The sequence below is a fragment of the Coffea eugenioides genome, chromosome 10 (genome assembly GCF_003713205.1).
Source record: "Coffea eugenioides isolate CCC68of chromosome 10, Ceug_1.0, whole genome shotgun sequence".
Taxonomy (NCBI): Eukaryota; Viridiplantae; Streptophyta; class Magnoliopsida; order Gentianales; family Rubiaceae; genus Coffea; species Coffea eugenioides.
Window position 1 is genome coordinate 1,433,122 of NC_040044.1, and position 24,843 is coordinate 1,457,964.

General features: G+C 38.3%; 3 protein-coding genes across 5 annotated transcripts; 2 read left to right on the forward strand and 1 right to left on the reverse strand.

Annotated features, from left to right (window-relative positions):
- Window positions 1-1,958: 1,958 nt before the first annotated feature.
- On the reverse strand, window positions 1,959-11,731 carry LOC113748811 (5'-3' exoribonuclease 3). Of its 3 annotated transcripts, none has more exons than XM_027292375.1 (24): window positions 11,039-11,731; window positions 10,367-10,469; window positions 10,199-10,275; window positions 9,922-10,113; window positions 9,638-9,757; window positions 9,476-9,538; window positions 8,950-9,099; window positions 8,675-8,839; window positions 8,285-8,362; window positions 8,110-8,196; window positions 6,927-7,277; window positions 6,576-6,671; window positions 6,178-6,273; window positions 5,303-5,373; window positions 4,900-5,028; window positions 4,748-4,824; window positions 4,597-4,637; window positions 4,411-4,485; window positions 4,174-4,331; window positions 3,653-3,757; window positions 3,447-3,522; window positions 3,113-3,192; window positions 2,252-2,997; window positions 1,959-2,144 (listed from the first exon to the last, which is right to left on the reverse strand). In XM_027292375.1, the coding sequence occupies exons 1-23, from the start codon at window positions 11,240-11,242 to the stop codon at window positions 2,256-2,258; spliced, it is 3,336 nt and encodes a 1,111-aa protein (XP_027148176.1). In that variant the 5' UTR covers window positions 11,243-11,731; the 3' UTR covers window positions 1,959-2,144; window positions 2,252-2,255. The 3 variants fall into 3 exon arrangements, with proteins under 3 accessions (XP_027148176.1, XP_027148175.1, XP_027148174.1); XM_027292374.1 differs by having other exon boundaries at window positions 1,959-2,997; window positions 11,039-11,336; window positions 11,457-11,730; XM_027292373.1 differs by having other exon boundaries at window positions 1,959-2,997; window positions 11,039-11,730.
- Window positions 11,732-12,885: 1,154 nt separating this feature from the next.
- Window positions 12,886-18,184, forward strand: LOC113748723 (ATP sulfurylase 2). Its single transcript, XM_027292267.1, has 5 exons — window positions 12,886-13,612; window positions 14,893-15,298; window positions 16,346-16,606; window positions 17,298-17,384; window positions 17,515-18,184. Exons 1-5 carry the CDS (start codon window positions 13,056-13,058, stop codon window positions 17,650-17,652), a joined length of 1,449 nt encoding a protein of 482 aa, XP_027148068.1. The 5' UTR covers window positions 12,886-13,055; the 3' UTR covers window positions 17,653-18,184.
- Window positions 18,185-24,072: 5,888 nt separating this feature from the next.
- On the forward strand, window positions 24,073-24,843 carry LOC113749354 (auxin-responsive protein SAUR50). The gene has a single exon (XM_027293054.1). The coding sequence runs from the start codon at window positions 24,228-24,230 to the stop codon at window positions 24,543-24,545; it is 318 nt and encodes a 105-aa protein (XP_027148855.1). The 5' UTR covers window positions 24,073-24,227; the 3' UTR covers window positions 24,546-24,843.

A 24,843-nucleotide genomic window follows, 5' to 3' on the forward strand; every position in this document is an offset into this window, starting at 1 on the left:
GCTTACTTGGCCTCGTCTTGAGAAATGACTTCATCCCCTAGTAGTACGACACGTATTTGTGTCTTTGTTCAACAACGTTAAGTACTAGGATGCTAATTACTTCAGACAAATTCTAATCCGACGAAGAAACATGCGTCATGAGTAAAATGGTGTAGCTGAGTTTTTGGTTGTTGAAAAATAATCTCAAATTAATGCATCTTCAAAATTTATTCTCATGTTGATCTATTTGTTGCCGTGTGAACTCTTGATACGAAAATTATCAATTGTCTTGTATTCTTTTATTTATGAGAGGTAGAATCCGCATCAATGGATTCTTGACGACTCTGTAATAGTTTAAATTTTATAAAATTTTGCTACTTTCTAATTACAATCTCAAAAAGGGTAAATAAAAGTAAGTATTCCTTTCTATCTGCGGGTACAGATAGTTAACAAAAAGTTTCAGGGGGTTTTTCTTCCTATCTCTCCATAGCTACGGGAATTTGGACTTCCCACACCTAACGGTAAGGATGAGCCACACGTGTGCAATCATATCAGTGGTCAGTACTGCTCACAAGAAAGGCTTTAGGTAACCGACTCTTCTCACAGATTCAGATTGTGAAATGTGAACGCGTACGCGGCATCAGATTCTGTTATGGCTGTCTTCCAAAGTCCATGGAATTAGACAGTAGTGACTGCATTCAACAACCACCACTCTTCTGAATAATTTCATCATCAATAATATTAGCACGAAACCTATAATTGTGAAATGTGTTTGCTTGCAGAAAGAGTAGAACCGGAAGTCGAAATGTACGCATGCATAAATCACTATAAAACTTGGCAGGCAGCACAGGAGAAAGAGGGGTGTCCAGATTGTCACTTGCAAAAGGTTTTGTGAATGAAATCTTTTTTACTGCTACCTTTACAAATCGGACCAATTTTCTTCGGTTCTTGGATTTTCATAGTAAAAGGATGTAGCTATCAGGATGTAAGACTGTCAGCATTTACATTAATTTTTTTTTTTTAAAAAAAGAGTAGTATAATTTAATTTCTGGTGTGACGAGGCTTTTTTTTTTTTTCTTCTTTTCAAATCATGTAATCTTAAAGTGGAAATGCAAAAATTCTTTACTTGCGAACTATTGATAATAGTCTAGACAAACAAAACGGCCATCAGAATCAAACAAATCGACTAAGAAAAAGGAAAAATGGAAAGCGGTCCCCCAAATTCCCACCATCCGACCAATATAAGCTGTGACTCCAGTGCACACGCTTGGCTTATTATTGGTTCATCTGAATTCTCCTTTGACTATCTACCCCTCTACACCCACGACACACCAAGAGAGCCACTCATTTAAAGGCCCGCTGGCCACACACCCATCGCGTCGGCCCCTTCATTTTTTGTTTTCCCAAACTTTTTTCGGCTCTTCCCTAATTGTAATCCGTCACGCTCACGACGCCACACGTAGCAAACAAAGGATCACGGTTCAATCCGTCGAGTTACTCAATTAATTTTAGTTCCATCTACCTACTTGTATTAGAAGCTGATTGCAGAGGAGCTAGATTCCATTGTTCCGAGCGTTCCTTTAGAAAGTTGTTCCCAAGAAATAGTAGTGGTATTTGCGATATTTGATCAAACAGGAGCTGCACGGCTCGGTTTATCTTGTGCTACTACCATTCTTATTTCTTACCCCAGTCAGTGGTAACGCGTTGAAAAATTCTATTCCCGTCGTGCCTGGCATAAAAACAAAGCCCGGTATCCTCCCATACCATGCTAGTACATGTAACATAGCCAAATGTTCTGAAAACCCGGGTGAAAAGCGCTCACCCACCCTCCAATTTGACCAGATTTTGTTCAATTAGTAAACATGAAGATCCGCCTCTACTGGCATATGGTATAATATATTGTAATCCAGTGAATTCTTCTATTACTGTGGCCCGTCGTCATGACAATAAAACAACACTTGTAAGTGAAAACGGAGAAATAAAAGTGCAAAGCGCAGAGGGAGAGAGAGAGAGATTTTATCAATTTTACGTGGCACTTCAACCGAAAACAAACCGCATGCAGCCAAAGAATATGAGCACCCCTAATGAATCAATAGGTTACATGGCCTGACGATCCATTTGTTTTCCAAATTCCCCTATTTCACCTTTCGTACCCAGATTCAGATCTACAACATATAAAAGAATAAAATATAACGTCAGGACTATTTTAGGTCTAAAACTTGACTATAATACAACAACCATGGTCGCCACCAGGGTGGCAGTAAAATAGCACCTCTCTAGCGCGGATGCTCGGAAACTGGTGGTCGCCTGTGAGAACCCCTATCCAGAGCTGAGAATTGGTTGCCTGAATGACGAGGATGTCTATATTCCCTTCCAACATTGGGGTCAACCTGACGGGCCCAACCACCACCCCAGTGATTATAGTTGCCAGCCTCATAAGGTTGAAAGCTTTCGTAACTACCATATCCACCACCCTGCTGGTAAAATGTAGCACCTGGTGGAAGTGGAGCTCGGCCTACATGCTGAGGATGCATAGGGTACCCAAACCCTCCACTTTGATGTAACCCCGCCTGGTAATATCCATGCTGGGGGTACTCTCTACTTCCATTGACAGGCCTGTCATTCCTCTCATTATGAGAATGTGACCTACTCTGATAAATACGACTTCCATTCACAGACCTGTCACTCCTCTCATTATGAGAATGTGACCTACTCTGATAATTATGAGCAGCAGGGTAAGTATATGGTTGCCTGTAACTATGATCATAGTGACTTCGCACAGAAACCTGAGCAGAATAGCCTGTAGTATACTGCTGCAATGTAGGTTCCTGCCCCTGGTGTCTATCCTTTTGGAAGGGCACGTTAGGTGGACCGTGAGGAAAGTAATGGGTAGGAGGTGGGATGTACATTTGATCATTGAAACCATTCCTATCTGCCTTGACCTGTAAACTATTAGCCACAAGTCGATGTGCAGCCTCTCCAAGCTGTGGACCTGACACTGCACCCGCAGGGTTATGCCTGAAAGTATGGCCAATATCAACAAGAGTTCTTCCAAAAAATGGCAAGTACTATAAATGCCAAGAGACTGGTTCTCGAAATCCAAAATTAAGTAGAACCAACATGTTCAGCATACCTTCCATTTTCAAAAGGTCTCCTCCCAGAATCCTCATGCCAGAGTACAGGCTCAGGTTTCAGATCTCCTATCGCTACAATCTGTAAAAGAAGAGAATTTAGAAACTAAAGTTTGAACCCCAGGCAAAAGCATCTAAGGGTGGGAAAATAAACAGAGAAAAAATGAGAATGGAGGAGTAATTTTGTCATAAGAGAATACTGTGACCATAAGTCAAAAAGTTTTAGAACCTCACTCACAGTCGATGATGTGCTAAAGATTACCAAATGACCATTGGATATTATGGCTCTCCAAAAGATCCAAAGACCTGATTTAAAAGGAAACTGTAAGAGCTTACCCTCTTGGGGAAAATAACCCCAGCCAGTGGCCGAGCAATGTGCTTATGAGCATCTGGAAGTTTATATACAGCACATCTGAAAAAAGTAGACATACTTGGTCAAAGAGAATAGGGAAAACTGCCAGAAAGGGAAAAAAAATCCTATACATCAAATGATAAATTTAGTAAAACCAAACAAAGAACAATAATAGATGCCCTTGACATACATGACTTGATTGTTCATGATATCTTCCATTCCTTCAATAGGTGATCTAAAAATCGGTGGACATGGATCTCCAGCACAAAGGGATATGTAGCCGTTCATCCCACCACTGCACAAAGTTACCCTAATAAAATCAGAACGGTGTCCATGCAGGAGTAAAACTTGTCACTGTAACGGAGACGCCAATTTGGTGGATTGAAAAGGAAGCAAAAGAGGGTACATTGTAGCCATTTCCATTTTGGTACCAAAGCAAAATAGAACCTAAGTGTTACTAAAAGCAGAGCTACACCCCAGGAAAGATCAAAAACAAACAAAAAAATGACAAAACTTATATAATGCTGTAGCACAGTTTAAGAACAACTCCCCCCCCCCCGGCGCGCGCGCGTGTGCCCAAACAACAAAAATCCAAAAGATAAAAAAAAATTCAGGTAGTGATGGACCAAACAAATGCTCCCACATTAACAGGCAAGTAAAACAGATTTTAAAGCAACAACTCCTGGAATAGAACTTTTCAATAACAGCCACCTGGCTCCCGGATCAAGTGGCTCCTTAACTTCAAGTCGTTCTTTATCCGTAAGCTGCTTACAACGATCATTAAGAGAAAAAATATATGGAGAAAGGCGATGTGATACTGATACAAAAAGCATATCAAACATCACACTGTTTCTCCGAGCTTCTTCTTCCTGCACAGAAGTAACTGATTTAGTAAAGAAAGCAAATGATGTGATTGTTTACTATGTATTAGTAGCAGTCTCAAATTACCGTTAAAGTATGTTCGACTTTTGCAACCTCTGCAAGAAGACGGGCTTCATCAATGAAAGGCAACTTTGCTATTCCCTTCACATTATAAATGATGTCAAAAAGACTAATTCTCAAAATCTGTTGAGTAATTCCTACAACTCCAATGTTAATCTACAAAACATACACGCTAAATAAATTGAAAAGTACCTGCCAAGAAAACCGTTTCCCATTCATGTCCACTTCAAAATCTGATAAATGAAAAGGCTTTTTTCAGATATTTAAGACAAATAAATAGTAATTAAATCCAAAAATATAAAACTTATCAGCTTCAAATTGACTAGAGAGATCTATAACACACCAGCGGGATAAAAATCAATAATTGGTGAGTTCGGATCTGTCATCAATCTCCTGTAATTCTCAGGAAGAGCATGTGCACTGCAGATAAACCTAATTAGAGAACCCTAAAGGCACAATAAGTCCAAAGTAAGTATTGAAGTCATTATATATTACCTAGCAGCAGGGAACACCCCCAACAGCTGATTGAATGGTTTAAAAGGAGATCCTAATTCAAAGGTTATATCCAAGTCTCCAAGATTCTTGAGGTCTGAAGCAAATGGCGCATAATGGTAAGGATAAAACCTGTAACAAAACAGTATTTACCATAAGAATCAGGGATAGGAAAGTATCACATTAAGACAAATTTGCAAACATGAAGACCATGACCGTCAATGCAATAATAACACTAGATTATCACTAAACATGATCCTAAAAGTTGCAAGAGAGTGCACGTGCATTAAATGCATCCATGAATCAAAGGCACAGTAATAAAACATGTGAATCCACAAAGGTGGAACAGAACAATTGATGCAAAAGCAGAAAAGATCCAGTACCAACATGCAACAGAAAAACTTACCACTGCCAGGAACAAACTCCTTCATAGTAATAGTGCATAACCCAACATAGGCCTTCAGTATATCTCATAACCTACAATTGGATAAAAACAACCTCAATTAACTCATCAATCATCAGAATACAGGAACATGCTGCTGAGAGGCCTTGAGAAAATGATGTATGACAGAACCATGCAGAAGAACAGCAGCTCTTGGAAGGATGTACAAGATATTGGGCACATATTAAGCATACACAGATCACCATATTTTCAAGCAAATTACATTTTTCATCAATAAACCTACAATATACAGTGGCAGTTTTAAATCCAAACCCAAAAATTCCAATCAACAGGAGGATTGCAAACATGGCAAACGAAAATAAAAAAACCATCAGAACAAATGGATCCTATTCAAGCGAAGCTGCCACAAATACATGGAAACACCTGTAAAGACACATAAGTATTAAAAATTTACTCTTCCGTATGCCAATAATGGAATAATATGGTGATAAACCATCAAAGCTTCATTTTACCAGAGGCAAAATTATAACGGAAAATGTTCTATTCAATATGAGGTAAAGGCAAGGTGTGGTACCTTTTGTTTTTAAATTTGTCTGAACAACATATAAATGTAGATAGAAAGAAGGGATAGCTAACTAAAATGCCAAAATAGTTATATTTTTCTTGTTCAGGACATTGAAGTAAGAAAAAGTTTCTTCTCTTTCTCTTGCTGAAGGCAAATAATTATCCCTAGACAAAGATAATATCAAAAAATTCGTGCAAACCCAAAACTGAGAACATAATCAACTTTCCTCGTCAGCATTTCATTTCAGTACATAATATGTCACCCAAAGAAAATATGAACACAATATCAACACATTGTATGATTAATAACTTACAACATCTTTCCGTATTTCATCAAGTTCCTCAGGAGTCTTAGCAGAAAACTTATCCTCATAATACCTCTCTTTCCATCCAGGCTGTCCAAGTTTGACCTGTCAACAAACCAAACTCATCTATGAATTAATCAGGAACATATGTAAGCAAAAACTTCAAATATTCATACAAGTGTTTAAAAAATCTTATCAGTCATTGCACATCTCTAGAATAAAATGCCTAACCAGCAGCATCTATAAATCTAGTTATATATTCAACCAAGACATCTATCTAACAAATTTTTACACAAAAGGGAATAAAAACAGGGCCTAAGTTGAGAAACTCTCGCAGATAGCATAAATTCTAATTCTTGAGCAGACAAAAAACTTGGTAAATTGAGAGGCAACCTTTTAGTACAAACCTTGTCTTCTTCGGGAGTCCCTGAACTGAAGGCATCAGATTTTTCACGGAGTGACTCCTTTAATCTCGTTTTTAGTTCTTCTTTGTTTTCATGGACCTAAGAATAAGAAGCAAGGAAAAACACCCATTAATCAATAGAGAATGACAACTTCATAAATTCAAAATCAAATAGAAAAGATTTAACAGGATGTTAATGATGGTTAGAGTCCAGTCATGAGTACCCACAATAAACTACCTAAAGGCGTAAAATCGTTGTAATCAAATGTTAGGGCAGAACTACAAAACCTATTCCTAATCAATGGCTGAATTTTAAAATGGCTTCAAAGTTATATTCCAAAGCCGGTAAACATACGTCAATTTCAAGACTATTCTCAGCTTCAACAATAGCAGCACCAATAGTGGCCCCAGAAGTCGAACGTGCAATTTTTTGAGCCCGGATATGAGTCAGCTTGTCATCAGATTTCCCAGGCTGCTTACACTGAATGTCCAGAACAGCCATACTGGAGGCAGCTTTCCCAAGTTGATCGCGTTTACCAGACGTTGACGACCCAGCCTGCTGATAAGGTGAAGGAGAAGGACCTGAAGCAAGACGAGAACCTGTGAATCGAGCAACTGCAACAAGTGATTCAGGCTGAACATTAGGTTCAGAATCATCTCCTCTTTTAACTTGAGCTTTTTCACGCTTAATTCTTTCAGCTTGTCTCTGGAAATTGGAAGCAAAATGGAAGAAAAAGATCACCAATTTATATAAATAAATAATCTAAATTAAAAACTCTTTGCAATCAATCAAGCCTCAGAATACATCTGCTCCATTCAATCTGCAGAAAATTGTAATTATTGATGAAGTAGACCAGGTTTAAACAAAGGAAAATCATTTATTTTACCACTGCTCTTATATAAGAAAAATTAAAACTATAAAACTTTTATCCACAATCTGATAAAGAAACAGACTTTCAGTCTAAACTTAGAAGTTAAAACAACCAAGTACAAAGAAAATAAAAATAATGGGAAAAAATCTATCTTCCCAAAAGCTTTGCACACAAGGCAATGCCACTGTCAGGCAATATGTGTGGACCATGCCGATTTCCATTAACTCAGTCATAATAAAGTAGGAGCAAAATTAAAACTATAAAACTTTTATCCACAATCTGATAAAGAAACAGACTTTCAGTCTAAACTTAGAAGTTAAAACAACCAAGTACAAAGAAAATAAAAATAATGGGAAAAAATCTATCTTCCTAAAAGCTTTGCACACAAGGCAATGCCACTGTCAGGCAATATGTGTGGACCATGCCGATTTCCATTAACTCAATCATAATAAAGTAGGAGCACATACAAAATCATGATAAGAAATATTCTCCATTGAGTTTACTAAGCAGCCCAAAAAAAGTTTTGACAAAAAAATCTTTTTATTCCAACTTATGTCGAAGGTTAACAAAAACCAACACGTGATTGATTCAATATTGCTGGAAAACAAAAAGGCAATCTTTAAAAAAGCCAATTGAGAAGATATGTGCAAGAATGTAAAAATATACCTGATGAAGCCGAGCTCTTTTCTGAAATATTTTATCCTCATATGATCCCACAGCCTGAATGAAATGCTCCACCCTGCTCAGGTTTGGCTGACAAAAGAAAGAAATTGCAGAATATGAGAAATAACACAGAGGTTGCATCAAATTTACAATAAGCTCGATATTGCCAACTGCATACCTTGCTCGAGTCAGTCAGATACCCACCCATAGCTCTAAATTCCTTCTTATAAACAGCCAGCAATAAGTTAATAGCACCCTGCAAATGTAACAGCATGTGGAAGTCAAGAAAACAATTGCACCAACCCTATTTCTGACCCATTCAAGGAAAGCACGAAGGAGCAGCAATTGATACATTGTACTTGTATAATGTGCCCATTCTTTCTTCTCCCATTACAAATAAAAAATTTAGCATTATATGTGAAGGTATTTCAATTTCAAATTTTGTCAGCTTCTAGCCGATCATAATGCAAGCACATGTAAATGGCTTTCCAAGTCAAAAACTATGGCCTAAAAGGACTTTAGAGCTACAGAGGCAACAATAAATAGATCAAAACATAGTTGAACACACCTCACGGATCTCAAGAGTGGGCATGTGAGGCAAAAAGTCATTGCCAACAAAGAAACACATGAAGATGAAATCATCAACAATCCGTTCAATGTCAATCTCAACTGGAGGATTTGGAATTCTCATTTCATACTCTAAATATTCTCGAAGAGTCCAGACATGAAGAAACTGCAAAAGCCATATAGATAAGTGTTCTTAAGGGGAAAAACTGGCAATAGGAAATAGAATTATAAAGCCACAGCCGAAGTCTAATTACTTTCATGGTAAAAGCAACTAACCTGAAAGGGTTTTTTGGGCGAAACTTCAGCATCTCCTTTCTCATCAAACTCCCCTGACTTTCTCTTGGCCTTTCCTTGACAATCTGCAGCTAAATGACCCATTTGACCACAGAGGAAACATTTATCTTGCTGACCAGGAGTGAAAACCACCTGAAAGTAAATTCACAGGAACCATGTTGATTACTGAACAGCATGAGAAAAATAGAGAACACAGATACATAAACATTATAAACATAAAAATATGGCTCAAAACCATTGAATAAAACATGGTTTCACAATGACTTGAATGCATCTCATCACATCACTAGATAGTATAAGAAGGATAAAGAACACATATACATCACCAGCATAACCATAACGATACGGTTCAAATCCATTTAACAAGACATGAATTCACACTGACTTGAAATGCCTTGGTTCAGATAAATAGAGCTTTTATCAATGTATGGAGAGGTCAAAATCACAATATGATGCAGATAGATCCCCTAAAATACAGTGTAATACCAATAAAAAGCAGAGAACAAACCTCTCTAAGTATTGAAAAATGAACATCATGAGTGGCCAAAGCCAGCATGATCAAATCCGCATCCTGTTTTTTGGGACAATATGAAAACAAGGGTTAAGAAAAACAAAACTAGCAAAAAGTTTCTGTTATCAAACTCACAGGAGAAAACGGGAGATAGCATACCAAACCATAGAGACAATGGCGCGTATTTGGATCATATCCAGGAAGGTTCCTTTGAAGGCGAATATATGACATGATTTTGTGCTCCCCTTCGCCAGGAACGTTAGCATCAGAAAGAATAACCTTCACAATGCAAATGTATACGGCAATAATATTCAGTAAAGGAAATACTCAAGTCATCAGTAGATCAAGCACAAGTAGATTGAATCAGTGAAGTATAAAACAAAGCAATTTTAGCATAGATGCCTTGAAACAAGTATAATATGACATATTTACATGAAGAATACCTTAATATCTTTCCATCCAGGGTCATTGTTTAATCTCAGATGGATGTAGTACTGCAAAGCAATTGACAGAACAGCCATGAATGGTGTTCCTGGAGTTATGACATTGGAGTCAAAAACTTGCGATTCCTGTTTTGGAGGAAGCTTCCGGCCTTCCCTCTCAAACTCTTGGCGTAGTTTTTCTTCTTCAACTGCCTATAAGAGAAGATCCAACAAGAACAAATATGAATATGTTACATGGGATTTACTTTGTCCCTACACAAGATAAGCAGGTGCATACCGCATCAGCAGCATCTTTGGCTGCTCTAAAACGCCTGGAACGCTGCTGATTCATTTTAGCCCTTGGAGCAACACCATCTGACAACCAGCTCCAGTCAGTAATTAGAATATTAAACCTTTGATAAATTCCAATTAAGAATTACAGACACTTGTCAACCATTTTACCCACCAATAGCCATGTACAAAACTTTTCGAGGCCGCACCATCACAAACAACCTATCTATGTAATCGAATATGCATTGGAACACCTCATCGAAGCTGGTCGGAGAAGGCTGCACAAAGAAACATGTAAAAAACACTTGCCGGAATAATATCACATGGAATATGGACAACAATGAAATACGTCAAAAGTTGAAATGCTCAGTAAGAATTACTTAACAATTTTCCTGCCCAAATAAAAATAAGGTTGGTTTCTTATATAGGTGAGCAAGTGTAGAAAAGATCACGCCACCTATCTTCTCTCTGGTCAGAGACAAAAGAAGTCACGAAACGAGATGTGCATCAACAAAGACAAAGAAACCTTCAACCACCGATGCATCTACGACAAAGTCAACCACCTAAACATTTCTTGTCTAAAAGTCTTCCGTTAGGACGAACCGAACCATTATTATCATTTCTCAAGAGCATCAATGTTAAGTTTGTGTGGAGAATTACACTCCTCAAGCTAGAGAACTAATCAAGAGCTAAGAGCTAGTAGTACTAATTTAACATCTCTAAACCTCCTAGTATCCAAATTTATGAAGTGATAAATACTGCTGCAACCTCACAAACATCGGTGATGATAAAAGAATCAGCAAATTGGTAAAATATAGCTACAGAGATGAGGGGAAAAAGTACGTACTCGGTCCTCGGGGTGAAAACAGGGGTGAATAATCCCGTTCATGTCGAGGTAGAGGTTGTCATATTCGAGGTTGTTAGGGTTTGGCTTGCTGGTGTCCACCGGAATCTTAACTCCCTCGATAACCACCGGCTCCTCCTCTATCACATCCACCACTATCAACGGATACTTCTCCGCTAACCACCGGTAGAACGCCGGAACTCCCATTCTATTGAATTATTACTCAATTCTTCCCCTTATTCTCCTTTTTTAAGTGTGGCTAGAAAATCTCAATCAAACAAGTATTACTCTCATTCATGTACTACACAACAAGTCATGAGAGAAATCAAACAACAAGAACAATTTGAGAAAACTATAAACCTCACCCTGATGCAAAAAAAAGGAAAAAAAATCGAATATTAAAATTGAAATAATTAATTACCATAAGATTGGGAAACTGAAGAGAGGAGATCAGCCGGGAAAGGTTTAAACAGTGAAATAGAATATGCGGACACGAAAGCGGGATTCTGATTTCGTAATGAAGCAGAGCAGGTTAGGACTTAGGGCACGGAGGTGAATTTAGTAGACGATAATGCCCCTAAACGAATAGGCTGGGTATGCTTGAGAAAGATGGGATTCCGGATGGTGATAGAGGGTATCCTTGTACTAAAAATAGTATAGGATGGGTAACCCGGAAACGGAACTGAGCCGGGTCTGGTTTTGTATTACTGGTGGGATTTGGTAGCTTGTGGTTTGCGAAGGGTGATGAGTGTTGGCGTCACGCCGACTATTGTCTCGCTAGTCCCAGCTAATCGCGGCTGCCGCCATCCTTGGGATGATATCTATTTTTTCCAAAGATACTACCATGCTAATACTAGGAGGGAGGAGGATTGATCAACAATTCAACATAAACCTCTGCCTCTTTTTAATGGAAGAGGGGCAGGAACAGTTGCATCCGCATTCACCGTCAAGATTTGATCAAAAAAATTTATACGATTCAGATTTTATCATGTATCTCGATTTTAACAATATATGTGAAATCCACAAAATTTTATTCTAAAATTATACGTTGTTGAAAGTAAGTTACACTATGTGCAAATAAAGTTATGCCGTATACAAAATGCATGTAACTGGCTGCCCCTGGTCAACCGTTCCTGCCGCTGGTCCCTTTTTAATACTACTAGTACTCCTTCTTAAAAAAAAAAAATTTACTACTAGTACTTTTTTTGTTATGTGTTACTTGTAATTTGTTTTCCCTGCAAGTAATGATATGTACTATTCGATTTTTAAACTTATTTTTCAATCCGGTTACCGGTAATAATATTAACCATGCATTAGGCTTTTTTACAAAGTTTTCATTAGTATTAAATTTTTAACTCACTTACATCCAATCTAACAGTATTTACCTTTTACCGATATATTGGATCTGATTAATACTAACAAAAATCTCCAATAACTTTCACAACTTCAACTTGAATTATTATTGTTTTGATTGTTTTGAGAAGTCACCACTAACTTTTAGTTTAGCTGCTAGTAACCAAATCTGGTACTTTTTACAACTCACTAATACGTTGCAAATAAATAATTCTGAATCTTCACAACAAAAAAAAAAACTAATACTAGATTTTCCTTTTTTCCTTCTTTCTTGGAGCTAAAAGGTTAGGAGCAAAGGAGCTAGATTAGACAAATGTAATTTCCAAGCTATTCCATCATCTGGCCCAAAATATTCCAGTAAAAGATGGCGGCCGGCCCATATTCGAAAAAAAAATTAAAAAAAAATAAAAATAACGTATGAAAAACGAAAACCCACCACCATGCAGGCGAAAGCAAACTCGAACTTGTGGCCATCTTTACAGTTGACAGCATCTGCCTAAAATCCTCTTTTCCACAGCCCCCACGAAATAGATGTCCACCAATTCTGCAGCCTCCCAATTTTGGATCCATTTATTGCACTTCCTCGACTCCAGCAACACCACCAACCCATTCCTATTCCCATTTCCAAGAAAAACCAAAGGGACAACTTTCATTCCCATAAGCTGACATGTCTTTCACCATTACGCTACAGCTCACCACCGCAACACACGCATATTGCAATGCAACATTCAAGAAAAATTCGTACTTTTCCAAATTTCAATCAAAACCAATCTACCACAGTAACCCTTTAATCCAAGTACTATCTTTTCAAGAAAAGATGAGTTCTTTACCCTTTTCGTCACCAAAAGGCAATGGTACAATCAAGAGTTCGTTGATTGATCCAGATGGGGGCTCATTGGTGGATCTTGTGGTGCCTGAGAGCCAAAGGGCTGCTAAGATTTCAGAGGCTGAGTCAATGCCAAAGGTGAAACTCACAAAAATTGATCTCGAGTGGGTTCACGTGATTAGTGAAGGTTGGGCTAGTCCACTCCGGGGGTTTATGAGAGAAAATGAGTATTTGCAGAGCTTGCATTTCAATTGCTTAAGATTGAAAGATGGGTCCGTGGTTAACATGTCCCTTCCTATTGTATTGGCAATTGATGATGAGACAAAGGAAAAGATTGGGGGGTCGACTGATGTTGCACTGACTGGGCCTAATGATGCTTTGGTTGGCATTCTTAGAAGGTTTGCATCTTTGCTCGAATTAAGTAAAACCTTTTAGTACTTGCTTTTCTTCTTTGTTGATCATAGCCTAGTCGTTTCATTTTCTGGTTCTCATGATTTTTCATGGTTAATTTTCCTGGGTTTGTTCTTTGGATATGATCTGAATGGTGATGCTTTTGAAATTGAACTTGAGCGCGTAAAAAGGCCACCAGATTGCATTTAGCCTGAGGTTGCTCTGGTCTTCTGTCTTTTTGGTCTGTTTCTAAACCCACTTCCCCCAAACTGAGGGGATTGGTTGTTGATTGTTGTTGGCTCCGTGATTCACATATATTCGTATTGACATTGCTTAGGACGTACGTCATAAACTAACAGGCCAGTTGAAGAGTTTATGTTTGCAGTCTCTCTGGCTTGAAGCCTGTTCAATTGTTGTACAATGCTGATAAAACATTGTCCAGGTTCTAAGGAATAATCAGTGCAAATACATTGCAATCTCACTGACTGTAATGTGAAAAGGAAAATTGGTGTATGTCTACTGTTTGCTTCCACCAACTTTGACTAGAGCATTTGTTGGGTTAAATGTCACATTTATAAAGTTGATATTTTGAAAGCGTTTAGGGCATGATGTATCAGACGTTGTCTATAGAAGATGGCAGAGATATAGAAAAGGTTTTTATGCTTAACTATGAATAGCATGACTAAGTTAAAATTGGTTGCTTTTCTGAATTCATTCTTTCAGTTGTAGATAGAAGACTAGCAGAAACAGATCCACCACTGCTTAACTTATCTTCATTGATATCATCCACTTGTTTTTGGGTATTTCAGTTTCTGGCGGATGTAGTTTCACACATTCAGCCAATGTTACATGATAAATTAGCTGATTTAAGCGCACCAACATTTTATCAACTATATAGAGAAACTTGTTTAAAATTTTAAATGCTCTTCAATATTGTGGAATGCTAGGTTAACTACTTAGCAAGAATCCTAAGCACTGCTAATTATATGAAGTGTGTGATTAAATTTGATCTATTAAAGTCGGTGACAGTAATAATGTAAAATTAGAATCTCTTTGTTGCATAAGCACGTGTTAGGGTCAATTTTGGTGGATTATAGCACAGGAAAATGCTCCACGTTCACCTCTATCATGTTTTTCTGGAGACTTGTATATGTTGGTCCATGTCATTTCTCCATTAGTTGAGTGAGTGAATCTCTTATTAGTTTATGTACATATTTGGCTCTTTATTTCGGACTTTCATTTCGTTTGGTATCACGATATCATGATGGTACAAGATTTTCTGTTGCAGGATTGAAATATACAAGCATCATAAAGAAGAGAGAATTGCCAGAACATGGGGAACTATTGCTCCAGGATTACCTTATGTTGAGGAGGTAATTACTTCAGCTGGGAATTGGCTTGTTGGTGGAGATCTGGAAGTGTTAGAGCCTATCATATATAATGATGGTCTTGATCGCTACAGGCTATCCCCCCAACAACTACGCAAAGAATTTGATCACCGTCAGGCAGATGCAGTTTTTGCTTTTCAGCTGAGGAATCCTGTGCATAATGGCCATGCTTTGCTTATGAATGATACTCGCAGGAGACTTCTGGCAATGGGGTATAAAAATCCAATTCTTTTGCTTCATCCTTTGGGAGGTTTCACAAAGGCTGATGATGTGCCATTGGATGTTCGAATGGAACAGCATAGCAAGGTTAATTGTGCTAGTTTCTTTTATCTTCTTTGTCTCCTCAAGGACCATGCCTAAATTGTGTGGCTTATAAGTTTGTCACAGACCTTACATTCTGCCTAATTGGCCTTCTTTAACAATACCCAATTGTTTTAACACTTTTGCCTGACATCTCACCTGCCATAACATTTTTCACCTTGGAATCCCATATAAAAAATAGCAATTTATACCACCTATAAATTGAAAAACATACTTGTAAGAATTTAATATAAGGAGGCCCTGCATTTCAACTTGCATTCGCTGTGGTAAGGAGGCCCTGCATTTCAACTTGCATTCGCTGTGGTGTGAACAGTTATCTCCCAAAGAGAAGTGCTCTAACATCGGATGCAAACTTTTTTTCCCCTTATTCTGTTTTTTTTTGTTTGGACGCTTTATTTGGTTACTCAGGACATGGGCAATTGTGTCTACCATGTTAGCAGTTTTTAGTGAAATGAACATTTGAATGTGTCTTGAACTTCAGTGATCCTCGACTTGGATCAAGCCATTTTTTCCCAGAAATTTGTAGTCCCTCCGTTCCATCATTTTCATTTGTCTACAAAACACCTAACTTTGTGAGATAACAGGTTATGATTACATTTCTTCAACTAACATTAGTTTTGACTTCTTCATGTGACCTATGAAATAGGTCTTCACAGAAGAAAAGTTTTCCTCCTTTTTTCGACTTTCTAAACTGGGATCTTTAAGGACATTTAGAAAAGAAAGGAGGGTTCTAGAAATTTTAGAGAGCGAATCAGTTTAGGCTAGTGAACCATGAGTACGCGTGATATGGCAGCCTGCTTTAGAGAGACGGAGTACAAGGTGATGTTATAGCTCTTTTAGGTACTTTGTTGGAGAGCATTACAATTACTAGGTTGCTTCTTTAGTTACAAATTGAATTTCTTCTTATTGTCCATCTTAAGCTACCCTACTGGTTTGAGACTTTTATATTTTAGTGTAGTGAAACAAATACTTCCTTTTGTAAATCTGACAGCAATTCTGAGTTCAACTCATCTATTTATTCCTCCTCGGCAGGTCCTTGAAGATGGAGTTCTTGATCCTGCGACAACTGTAGTGGCCATATTCCCCTCCCCTATGCATTATGCCGGACCAACTGAAGTACAATGGCATGCAAAGGCACGCATAAATGCTGGTGCCAACTTTTACATTGTCGGACGTGATCCAGCTGGTATGGGGCACCCAACAGAAAAGAGAGACTTGTATGATCCTGATCATGGGAAGAAAGTTCTAAGCATGGCCCCTGGTCTGGAAAAATTGAACATTTTGCCATTCAGGGTATGTGCACTTATTATCCTTTTCTATTGATTTTTGGTCCAAGATCATCTGCATTATTATGTTAATCATTCAATAGCAGTGACCTCAGGTCATTCCTCTGATAATCATTTGCATTTGTTAGCTTGTAATACTCTTGGCAAACTCACATTGTGTTGGTAACACTTCGGTCCTTATCATGGAGGAGTGATGTTAAAGCTTCTTTTGGATGGTCTGTGACTTTTTCTGTTTGTATGGAACAGAAGAAGCTTTGAACTTATTCTTCCATTAGTTTGTTCAGTTATCAGATCAATTCAACGCTTTAGGAAGCTATAATCCAGTTTCAGACAGCGTTTTAAGGCTACCGCGTATACCCTTTTGGCATAGTCCAATTTATTTATCATGCTTTTAGCAGTTTGTCTTTTCCTGGGCCAATTTATTTTTCAAGCTTTTAGCAGTTTGTTTTTTTCCTGGAAAAAAGTTATGGACAGCATTATGTTGTGTGCCATCTATGACAGACTTAAAATGTCAAGGCATTTTTTCTTTTCAGCAACAAGATTATGTTTCTCTGTCCAATTCTTATGCATGCAGGGATTCCCGTGTTCGTAAATTTTCCTTTATACTGCTGATGGTTACTATCTGGATTTGCTCACATCAAATGTTCCTTATATGTAATACTTATATGTTCGTAAATTATACATTTCTTGCATTTCAGGTGGCAGCATATGATACTGTAGAGAGACGGATGGCCTTTTTTGACCCATCACGTGCTAAAGATTTTCTTTTCATCTCTGGAACCAAGGTGAACATTAACAGTGTGTTACGCTGCTTTTTCACAGGAGCAACTTGAAAAAAACAGCATAACTCTCTTAGCCGATTAGTTTTTGAAATTGATTAATTTCTGAAACTTGATTTAATGTACAATTTGACAGATGCGGGCTTATGCCAGAAACGGAGAGAATCCTCCTGATGGATTCATGTGTCCTGGAGGGTGGGAGGTCTTGGTCAAGTACTACAAGAGCCTCCAAGCTCAGGAGGCTGATGAAAAGCCGACAGTGCTGTCTGCTTAAATTAGTTTTATTGGAAATAGTAGCAACGCGTGGTAACATTGAAGTTTTCTGGATGACCATTCAAACCTAGAGGCAGTATCCAATTGCGGATTGAAAACGAAGATTGAGCAATTTATACATCAGTGGCTTGCGCTCCTTTTCTTTGGAGTTTGACATCAGCTAATGTTTAGTTATTTCCTTTAGTTGGCCTAAAATGCAGGGATTTATGTCTATTGTTAATTGATTTGATATAAAGGAGTTTTAGCTAATTGCTCTCTCTCCTTTTAATGGAGATGCTGTGTAGTATTTCACTAGTTAATGATAAAGCTTAGCATCGGATCGACACAGGGGCTGTGCGAGGTACTGTTCGTAAGCTCCTTCGAGCATCAAAAGAGAAAAAAGAAAAGTGTTAAGTAAGAGTCGAGTCCAAGTGATGACAATCAATTCTTCCACCTGTTTTGACTTCATCACTTTAGACAGGCTTTCACGCTGTTGGAGATTGGTAGTGTAAGTTGCTATGACAAATTAAAAATGGCTTTGTTTCCAACCTTTACAGATTCTTGCTGCTGCATTTTGCTGTATCTGCAGTTGAAAATTTGGAGGTTCTTTAAATTGGCACGGTTTTTGCAACTGTGACAAAAGGTGCATCTGATGATGCAATGCTAGAACTAAGTGCCTGAGCAGTGATTTTCGATTTGAAAGGCTATTGTGTTACATGGGCTGGACTGCGACTCTGGTGTGGCATGGCATCTACTCAGGGGTACCATTCATTATATCAAAGATCCAGGAGTCGTGGCTGATAGAACGATGGAATCCCAAAAGATAAAAAAAGATACGAGTAGAAATTTCAATCCGGTTGAAACTGTAACTCTGCATTGCATGCGAGTTGTAAGTGCACTATTTTGTAATGAAATAAGTGCAAGTTAGTTAGGAGTTGGGACTTTGAAATGAGTTCTACTTATAAAAAAGGAATAGGCGAAAAAAAAAACACATTGGTCCTGATAGATCTCAGGACACAGTAGTAAGCTGGATTCGGGGGTGGTGTCTCCAGGACATGCTAGGCAAAGAAACGTACAACAGCTGATGAGATTGAGATTGATGGGGAAAAACTATGCAGGAGTTGGATGACAGAGTAACTTTACATGGATTTGATTTGATGGCCACATGGAGCGTGATTTCCAGTACTGTTAAACCACAATCTTCCGAATTAACCAGTGCAAAATGTAAAATGAGAATCATTTCAGATTACTGGCCATGATTTTTGCCTATAACTTTCTCAAATTATTTCCTCAAGTGTTCAGGTATTCGTATTTCTAAGTTGCCATCGCTTCTTGATCTTCTAAGCACTTGATATGGAGATGGGTAGCATTCTAGCCTTTCACCTGCCCCCAGACGTTCGGAACAATTCTCCTTTCTTTCCCTCTTCCTTCCCAAACCTTAGTATTATTGCTCCAACCATGCTGCCCAAGGACATCCCGTCATTCGTTTGTGTGCAGGAGCTCCGGATCAAGCTTTCATGGGCAATCCGGCGGCGCCTGCTCACAATCCAATAATTGGTGTTAATCTGGGCCCAAATAAATTGTTCATCAAGCATAGCCTAAGTAACTATTTCCTCAGTCCCATCTCATTTCATTGAAGTGTCATATTTGAGATGTGTCAAAATATTGGTGTTCGGAGAAAAATTAGAGCGCTTTTTAATATGTCCTTTCAATATAGTTTCTTTCTTTTAATCATATATTTATGTTGTCATTTAATTTTAAAATTTGAATTTGTAAAGATAAAATTGAAAAAAATTATATAAATATTATAATCAAATTACTCTTTTTAAAAAGTTAAATTGAATTCTTGAAACACGGAAAATAAATTGAGACTGAGAGAGTATATAATTTCAATAAGACTGACAAGACAGATTGATGAATTCTTGGTCGTTTGCAAGTACTTCTAAACCATCATGGAGTCTGGAGACATGGACAACAACTCACGAGACTGTACCCACAAAAACAAAAAAAGAAAAGAAAAGCTCACGAGATTGGTTAAAGAGATGACAAACCTTATAGTTTCACATGATCAAATTCTTATCCTGTACTCTAAAATTACACAGACCTGGACTATGATAGATCTATGCATCAAAAGTCTTACTCCTACATACTCTTACAAAATTTTGTACTACCATTGAAAAAATGTGCAGAGTTCCACGAAAGCATAATCCGCCATGCAGTGGCTCTATCTGCATGAGAAATTTTCCCATTTCTGTATGGCGATGAAATTGGAGAGTTGGCATGTACGAAAGAACTATGATTATGATTGGTTTCTCACACATCATTAAACACTAGGCACGCAAAATGTTTGTTCTTTGTGACCCAAGCAACAAATAATCCACCCTGGACTTGGACCCCTTGATTATTAGTGTGGTTTCTTCTTTCTTCTATAGCGAGCTCTGCACCTTTAAGGTCAGACAGTTGAGCCCAGGTCCTAAATCAATTGATATAGTAAGTAGTGTTCATTTTACACATTTGACATTTCTGCAGTACATGTGAGAAGCTGATCATGATTGATCAAAGCATATGGCTCAGGTACGTCCGTAAGTCCTTATGGTGGTGTTCATGATTCCCAAAAAACCAGAGTGAGCTGTACTGGGGCCATTGCCCATTGGTGTTTCATCTTTTCTTTTTAACGTCCGTCTGTTTCATGTTAATCATGTCATGCTCATTGTTTAATATGATTCGAGCTTCCATCGCATCATTTTCATCTTTGGCTTGACATAAACGGATTTTCGATAAAGCTGATAAAAGAATGGCTTTTTAGAGGCGAAGATCTTTTCTTAGACGTTGATAATCTCATCTGATAGGTGTCCGGCAATGCACTAACATGTAAAACTTGGTGTAATAACACTTTTCCCTGTGTTAGAAAAAGGCATCTATAAAGCCATAATTTGGAACAGATATTCTTCATAACCTAATTCCACGTTCGTCCTCTCCTTCGGTGAACAAATTAGATGTGCTTAATTAAGTTGTTCATCGCGGTGCATGAGTGCTAATACATTTCGAGAAACATAGAACAGTTGTTTTTGGCTGTGTTTCTTGGTTTGACCCTTTTGCGGTTAATCCATATTAGCAATCTTAACCAACTTCAGCCTGTTAGTATAACAATAAGGTAATCAAGTGCATGTGATAACCTTTTGGAGCAAGCATTATTAATGCATTGCGTGATGAATGATCAATTCGCAGCAAAAAAAAAAAAAAAAAGGAAGGCAGAATGGTTGCCTTTACTAGTTCGTGTGGACTGCTAATTTCATTTCTCATATTTTCTTAGTTCATTGGGAGGGAGAGAAGAGTGGAGGGTGTGGCATTGGCGTATTGGGTATAGGGGTGCTGTCGAGCTCGAGTAGTGCATTGGGAGGGAGAGAAGAGTGGAGGATGTGGCATTGGCGTATTGGGTATAGGGGTGCTGTCGAGTCGAGTCGAGCTCGAGCAGTGCACTATTCGAGCTCGACTCGAGGCAAAATAACTAAGCTCGAGCTCGAGCTCGATCTCGATATCAATTTATGGAACTCGAGCTCGATCTCGATATCAATTTATGGAACTCGAGCTCGAGTTTAATTAAATGTAATTAATTCAAATCAAATTCAATTGCGCTTATTCGAGCTCAATCAAGTCTAATCAAGATCAAGTAATAAAAATTAATATTTTATAGCTCGAGCTTGGTCAACTGAGCTCGAGCTCGAGCTGCTGACCAAGTAGCTCGCGAGCTCGAGCCGAACTACTTGGTTCAGCTCCAGCTCTAATTGGGTACAAACTGACGAGAGAATTAAAATTTTGGGGATGAATGAGATGGATGAGTAGGTGTAGGCACAGATACCAAAACAGGTCCTTACAATGTTGTCTTTAGAGGAGAAATGGGGGCAAAAGTAACATGGCCATCATGTGCTCAATAGTTAACAGAGGTCACTTTGTAGTTCTACTTCTGTTCCACCTTTTGGAATTGGCTTTTGCCTATTTGCTTTATTGTTAGGCTCCGGCTTTCCGTGACAACCTAATGGGGCCACCCCTGCTATTTCTTTCTGTTCGGATCTCCCATTCACTAATCAATTTCATTCACAGAACATGGGAAGGCCTTGAAAGAGGTCATCTTATGGGCCACTCCACGTCAAGTCTAACTTCCCCAGCATAATGGGTTTTAGCCATTTTGGCCCCTTGACTAGCCAGTTTGACTCAAGCTCATAATATATACCGTAAAACACTCCTAAGTTTTAGTCTGTTGAGTTTCTTTTTGCTTCATTGTACTATCTTTAACTGCAATAACTGCAATGTAGATCGTCAATCGTTTAACTTCCCAGTTCTGTACCGCCTTTTACTTTTAGTTCCGAGCACAATGAAAACTCCAGATCACACACCGTCTCCCTTCTTATGATTTAGGGCCTCAAAAGTTTCAGCAATAATCCATAGACAAGGTCGTTTGCATCTATTCTTTGATGTTTCAACCATTCAAACGATGTTTCTTGAGATCTGCGTTATCCTCAGTTGTTTCTTGTGCTAGGGAGATGTACGATGAACCATCCAATTCTTTAGGGATGTTTACGATGAATCATCCAATTAATGGTGAATGTGTTGTTAGCTGAATTGGTTGGGAAATGATTTTCTTCATTTAAGGCGCATCTAATGAGTTAGCCGAATGTAGATATAAAGGGCATAATGTACTAGTGACTGTACTAGTTGAAATGAGGCAATTGGAGGCTGAATTCTTCGGTCTACAACACTGCAGAAAGTTGAAGAGGACAGATGGATTGGACTGACTTAGTTAGCAATGTGAAGCAACTAATTTCCGGAGTATTTGGTGGATGTCGGTTTTTTGAGACAGAAACGTAGCATAAATGCCAACGCTTGGCCGGGGGGTGGTTACCTGCTACTCTACTACTCCATAACTCCTCCCGTCTCCGTCCTCAAACTAAACTGGCTTCATGGTCACCTTGTTTTTACAAGACCTATGCTACACTTAAGCTCTTGCCACAAAAAGAGGTAAAAGAGAGTTGTCTTGAACAAACAGTTAGGCCACAACCACAACCACAACCAAAAATAGAAAAGGTAAACTGAGCATCTGTACCAAAACAGATAAAAGTAGATTCTACAAGTGAAAGAGTGGAAACTAACCACCTCACATAAATAGTACCGTTTTAATGAAAAGTTAAGATAATGTATACAACATCGGATACTTGAACTAGTTCATTAAAAAAAAAAAAAAGTCCTGAAAAGGAGTGTGTCACGTCCAATCTTCACCTAGACAAATCGAGGTACGTTGCTAGGTATCAAAGAAGTGACACCGCCGAAGCTCTCATTTTACAGATTAAGAGAATCCTCGAATTGGTATCCAAAGAACTGAAGAATCTATGGTATCCAAGACGACGCTAAGCTGTCCTCATACGAGCGCTGTACAAGATCTTTTGTTCTGTGTAGAATAGAATTAGGGAAAGTATTCATTTTCAATGATAGAAATGTGCCTAAATTCAGTTTCAGATAGCAAAGGTAACAGACAACAAAGACCAGTTTACACAAGTAACAAACTAATTAATGGTACAAGATGAGCTAATCATGGAAAAGAGACTTGTTTCATTAACCTTTCCTCAGTAACTTGCGCTGTCCGATGCTATATGCTTGCTAATACAATGCACCCAAAACATTTATTCATGTATTGAAAAAGACAGCAACTGATAAATTAAAAATGTGATCATTTATGATGGCATTCGTGAATTTCGACCCAACAATTTGTTCTTTTACTCAAGCAGTAGGTTAAAAAAGGGTTTAGATGCAAATTTTTAGTAACAAAAAGGAAACAAAATAAAACGCTTTGAACATCAAAAAACATGTACGCAAATTATGAGTTTATCCCCAAATTGAATCTTTCTTTCTTTTTTTTGTTGACTTGTGGGGGGGGGAAAGCCAAATCTACCTTTATCACACTCTGTTCGAAAATAAGAGAAAGTTTACTTGGACTTAAAGCTGTATATGCTCTAAAATCTAAAGTCTGTCAAACATTGTCCCCATCTGATAAAGAATGATTCGTTGAAAAATGCTGGAGAAAATAAAGTACAATAATGTGTACTGGAATGGATAAACTATTCAGCAGGCATTCGTTAAGTTCCATGGAAAGTTGGAAATTTGCACTGTAAATTCTGAGGAAGGTTCCGTAGTGGAAAGAAGACAATATGTTGGGAAGAAAGCAAAAAATTTTTAGAAGAGAGGAAAAGAGGTCCTCGATGTCTTGATCAAAGGCAACAAGGATCAGTAAGGCCGATGCCTATGGCCCCCAACATGCCCTGGAGCTCACACAGTCTTCAAAAACACTCGTGGTCTCCCCAGTCGCCCCCACAAGTCCACATGGCATTGTTTATCAATTTCTTCTGATTTTCCTTTTCCCTCTTCAAAGTCCCACTTTATATACCCCTCCAATGTCCTCTCATTTCCGCCGCACCACAATCCCTTCTATTCTATTGTTCTTCTAGACTTCTATTGTACACCGGTAGCTAGTAAAAACTAGCCTCTTCTTTTTCTTTCCTAGCTCTCTTGGTCTTTTTCAGTCGCAAATTTTTAGTTAGAAACACCATGGCAATCAGAAAGTCTTCCAACAAATTTTCACAAGCAGCAGTGATCAAGCAAATCATGAAGAGATGTTCAAGCTTGGGAAAGAAACAAGGTTATGATGAAGAAGGGCTTCCTGTGGACGTCCCAAAAGGTCACTTTGTCGTGTACGTTGGGGAAAATAGAACAAGATATATAGTTCCCATTTCATTCTTGACAAGGCCTGAGTTCCAAATCCTTTTACAGAGAGCTGAAGAAGAATTTGGGTTCGATCACGACATGGGACTCACAATTCCTTGCGAAGAAGTCGTCTTTGAATCTTTAACATCAATGCTTAGATAGAGAGAAATTTGGCAGAAGCAGAAGATTATCACGAAGTTAGCTGGGTACTTCATTAATTGTCTCATAATTATGTAATATTAACCTTCTCTGGCTACCTATTCTTTTTAGCTTTTGAGATGTTGTTTATGGCTAACCAGAAACCCAAGCCAGGTTGCATTGTGGGTTTTAGCTAGCTAGATTTGTAAATCTCAAAAGTTCGGAAATTTTCCCTCGCGGTGGTGTTCGATTGTAACTTAATGTGTACCCTGTGAGAGTAACTAATACAGCTATATATCAAGAATCTTTGATTTTGATAGTA

Bases quoted from the DNA above. Each gene is read 5' to 3' on its own strand.
- LOC113749354 (XM_027293054.1), top strand. From the start codon at position 24,228: ATGGCAATCAGAAAGTCTTCCAACAAATTTTCACAAGCAGCAGTGATC.
- LOC113748811 (XM_027292375.1), bottom strand. From the start codon at position 11,242: ATGGGAGTTCCGGCGTTCTACCGGTGGTTAGCGGAGAAGTATCCGTTG. The intron at 10,470-11,038 runs GTACGTACTTTT...TTCTTTGTGCAG, and splicing joins GTTTTCACCCCGAGGACCGA to CCTTCTCCGACCAGCTTCGA. The intron at 10,114-10,198 runs GTATGCACCTGC...CTTCTCTTATAG, and splicing joins CCAAAGATGCTGCTGATGCG to GCAGTTGAAGAAGAAAAACT.
- LOC113748723 (XM_027292267.1), top strand. From the start codon at position 13,056: ATGTCTTTCACCATTACGCTACAGCTCACCACCGCAACACACGCATAT. The intron at 16,607-17,297 runs GTATGTGCACTT...CTTGCATTTCAG, and splicing joins TGAACATTTTGCCATTCAGG to GTGGCAGCATATGATACTGT. The intron at 17,385-17,514 runs GTGAACATTAAC...ACAATTTGACAG, and splicing joins TTTTCATCTCTGGAACCAAG to ATGCGGGCTTATGCCAGAAA.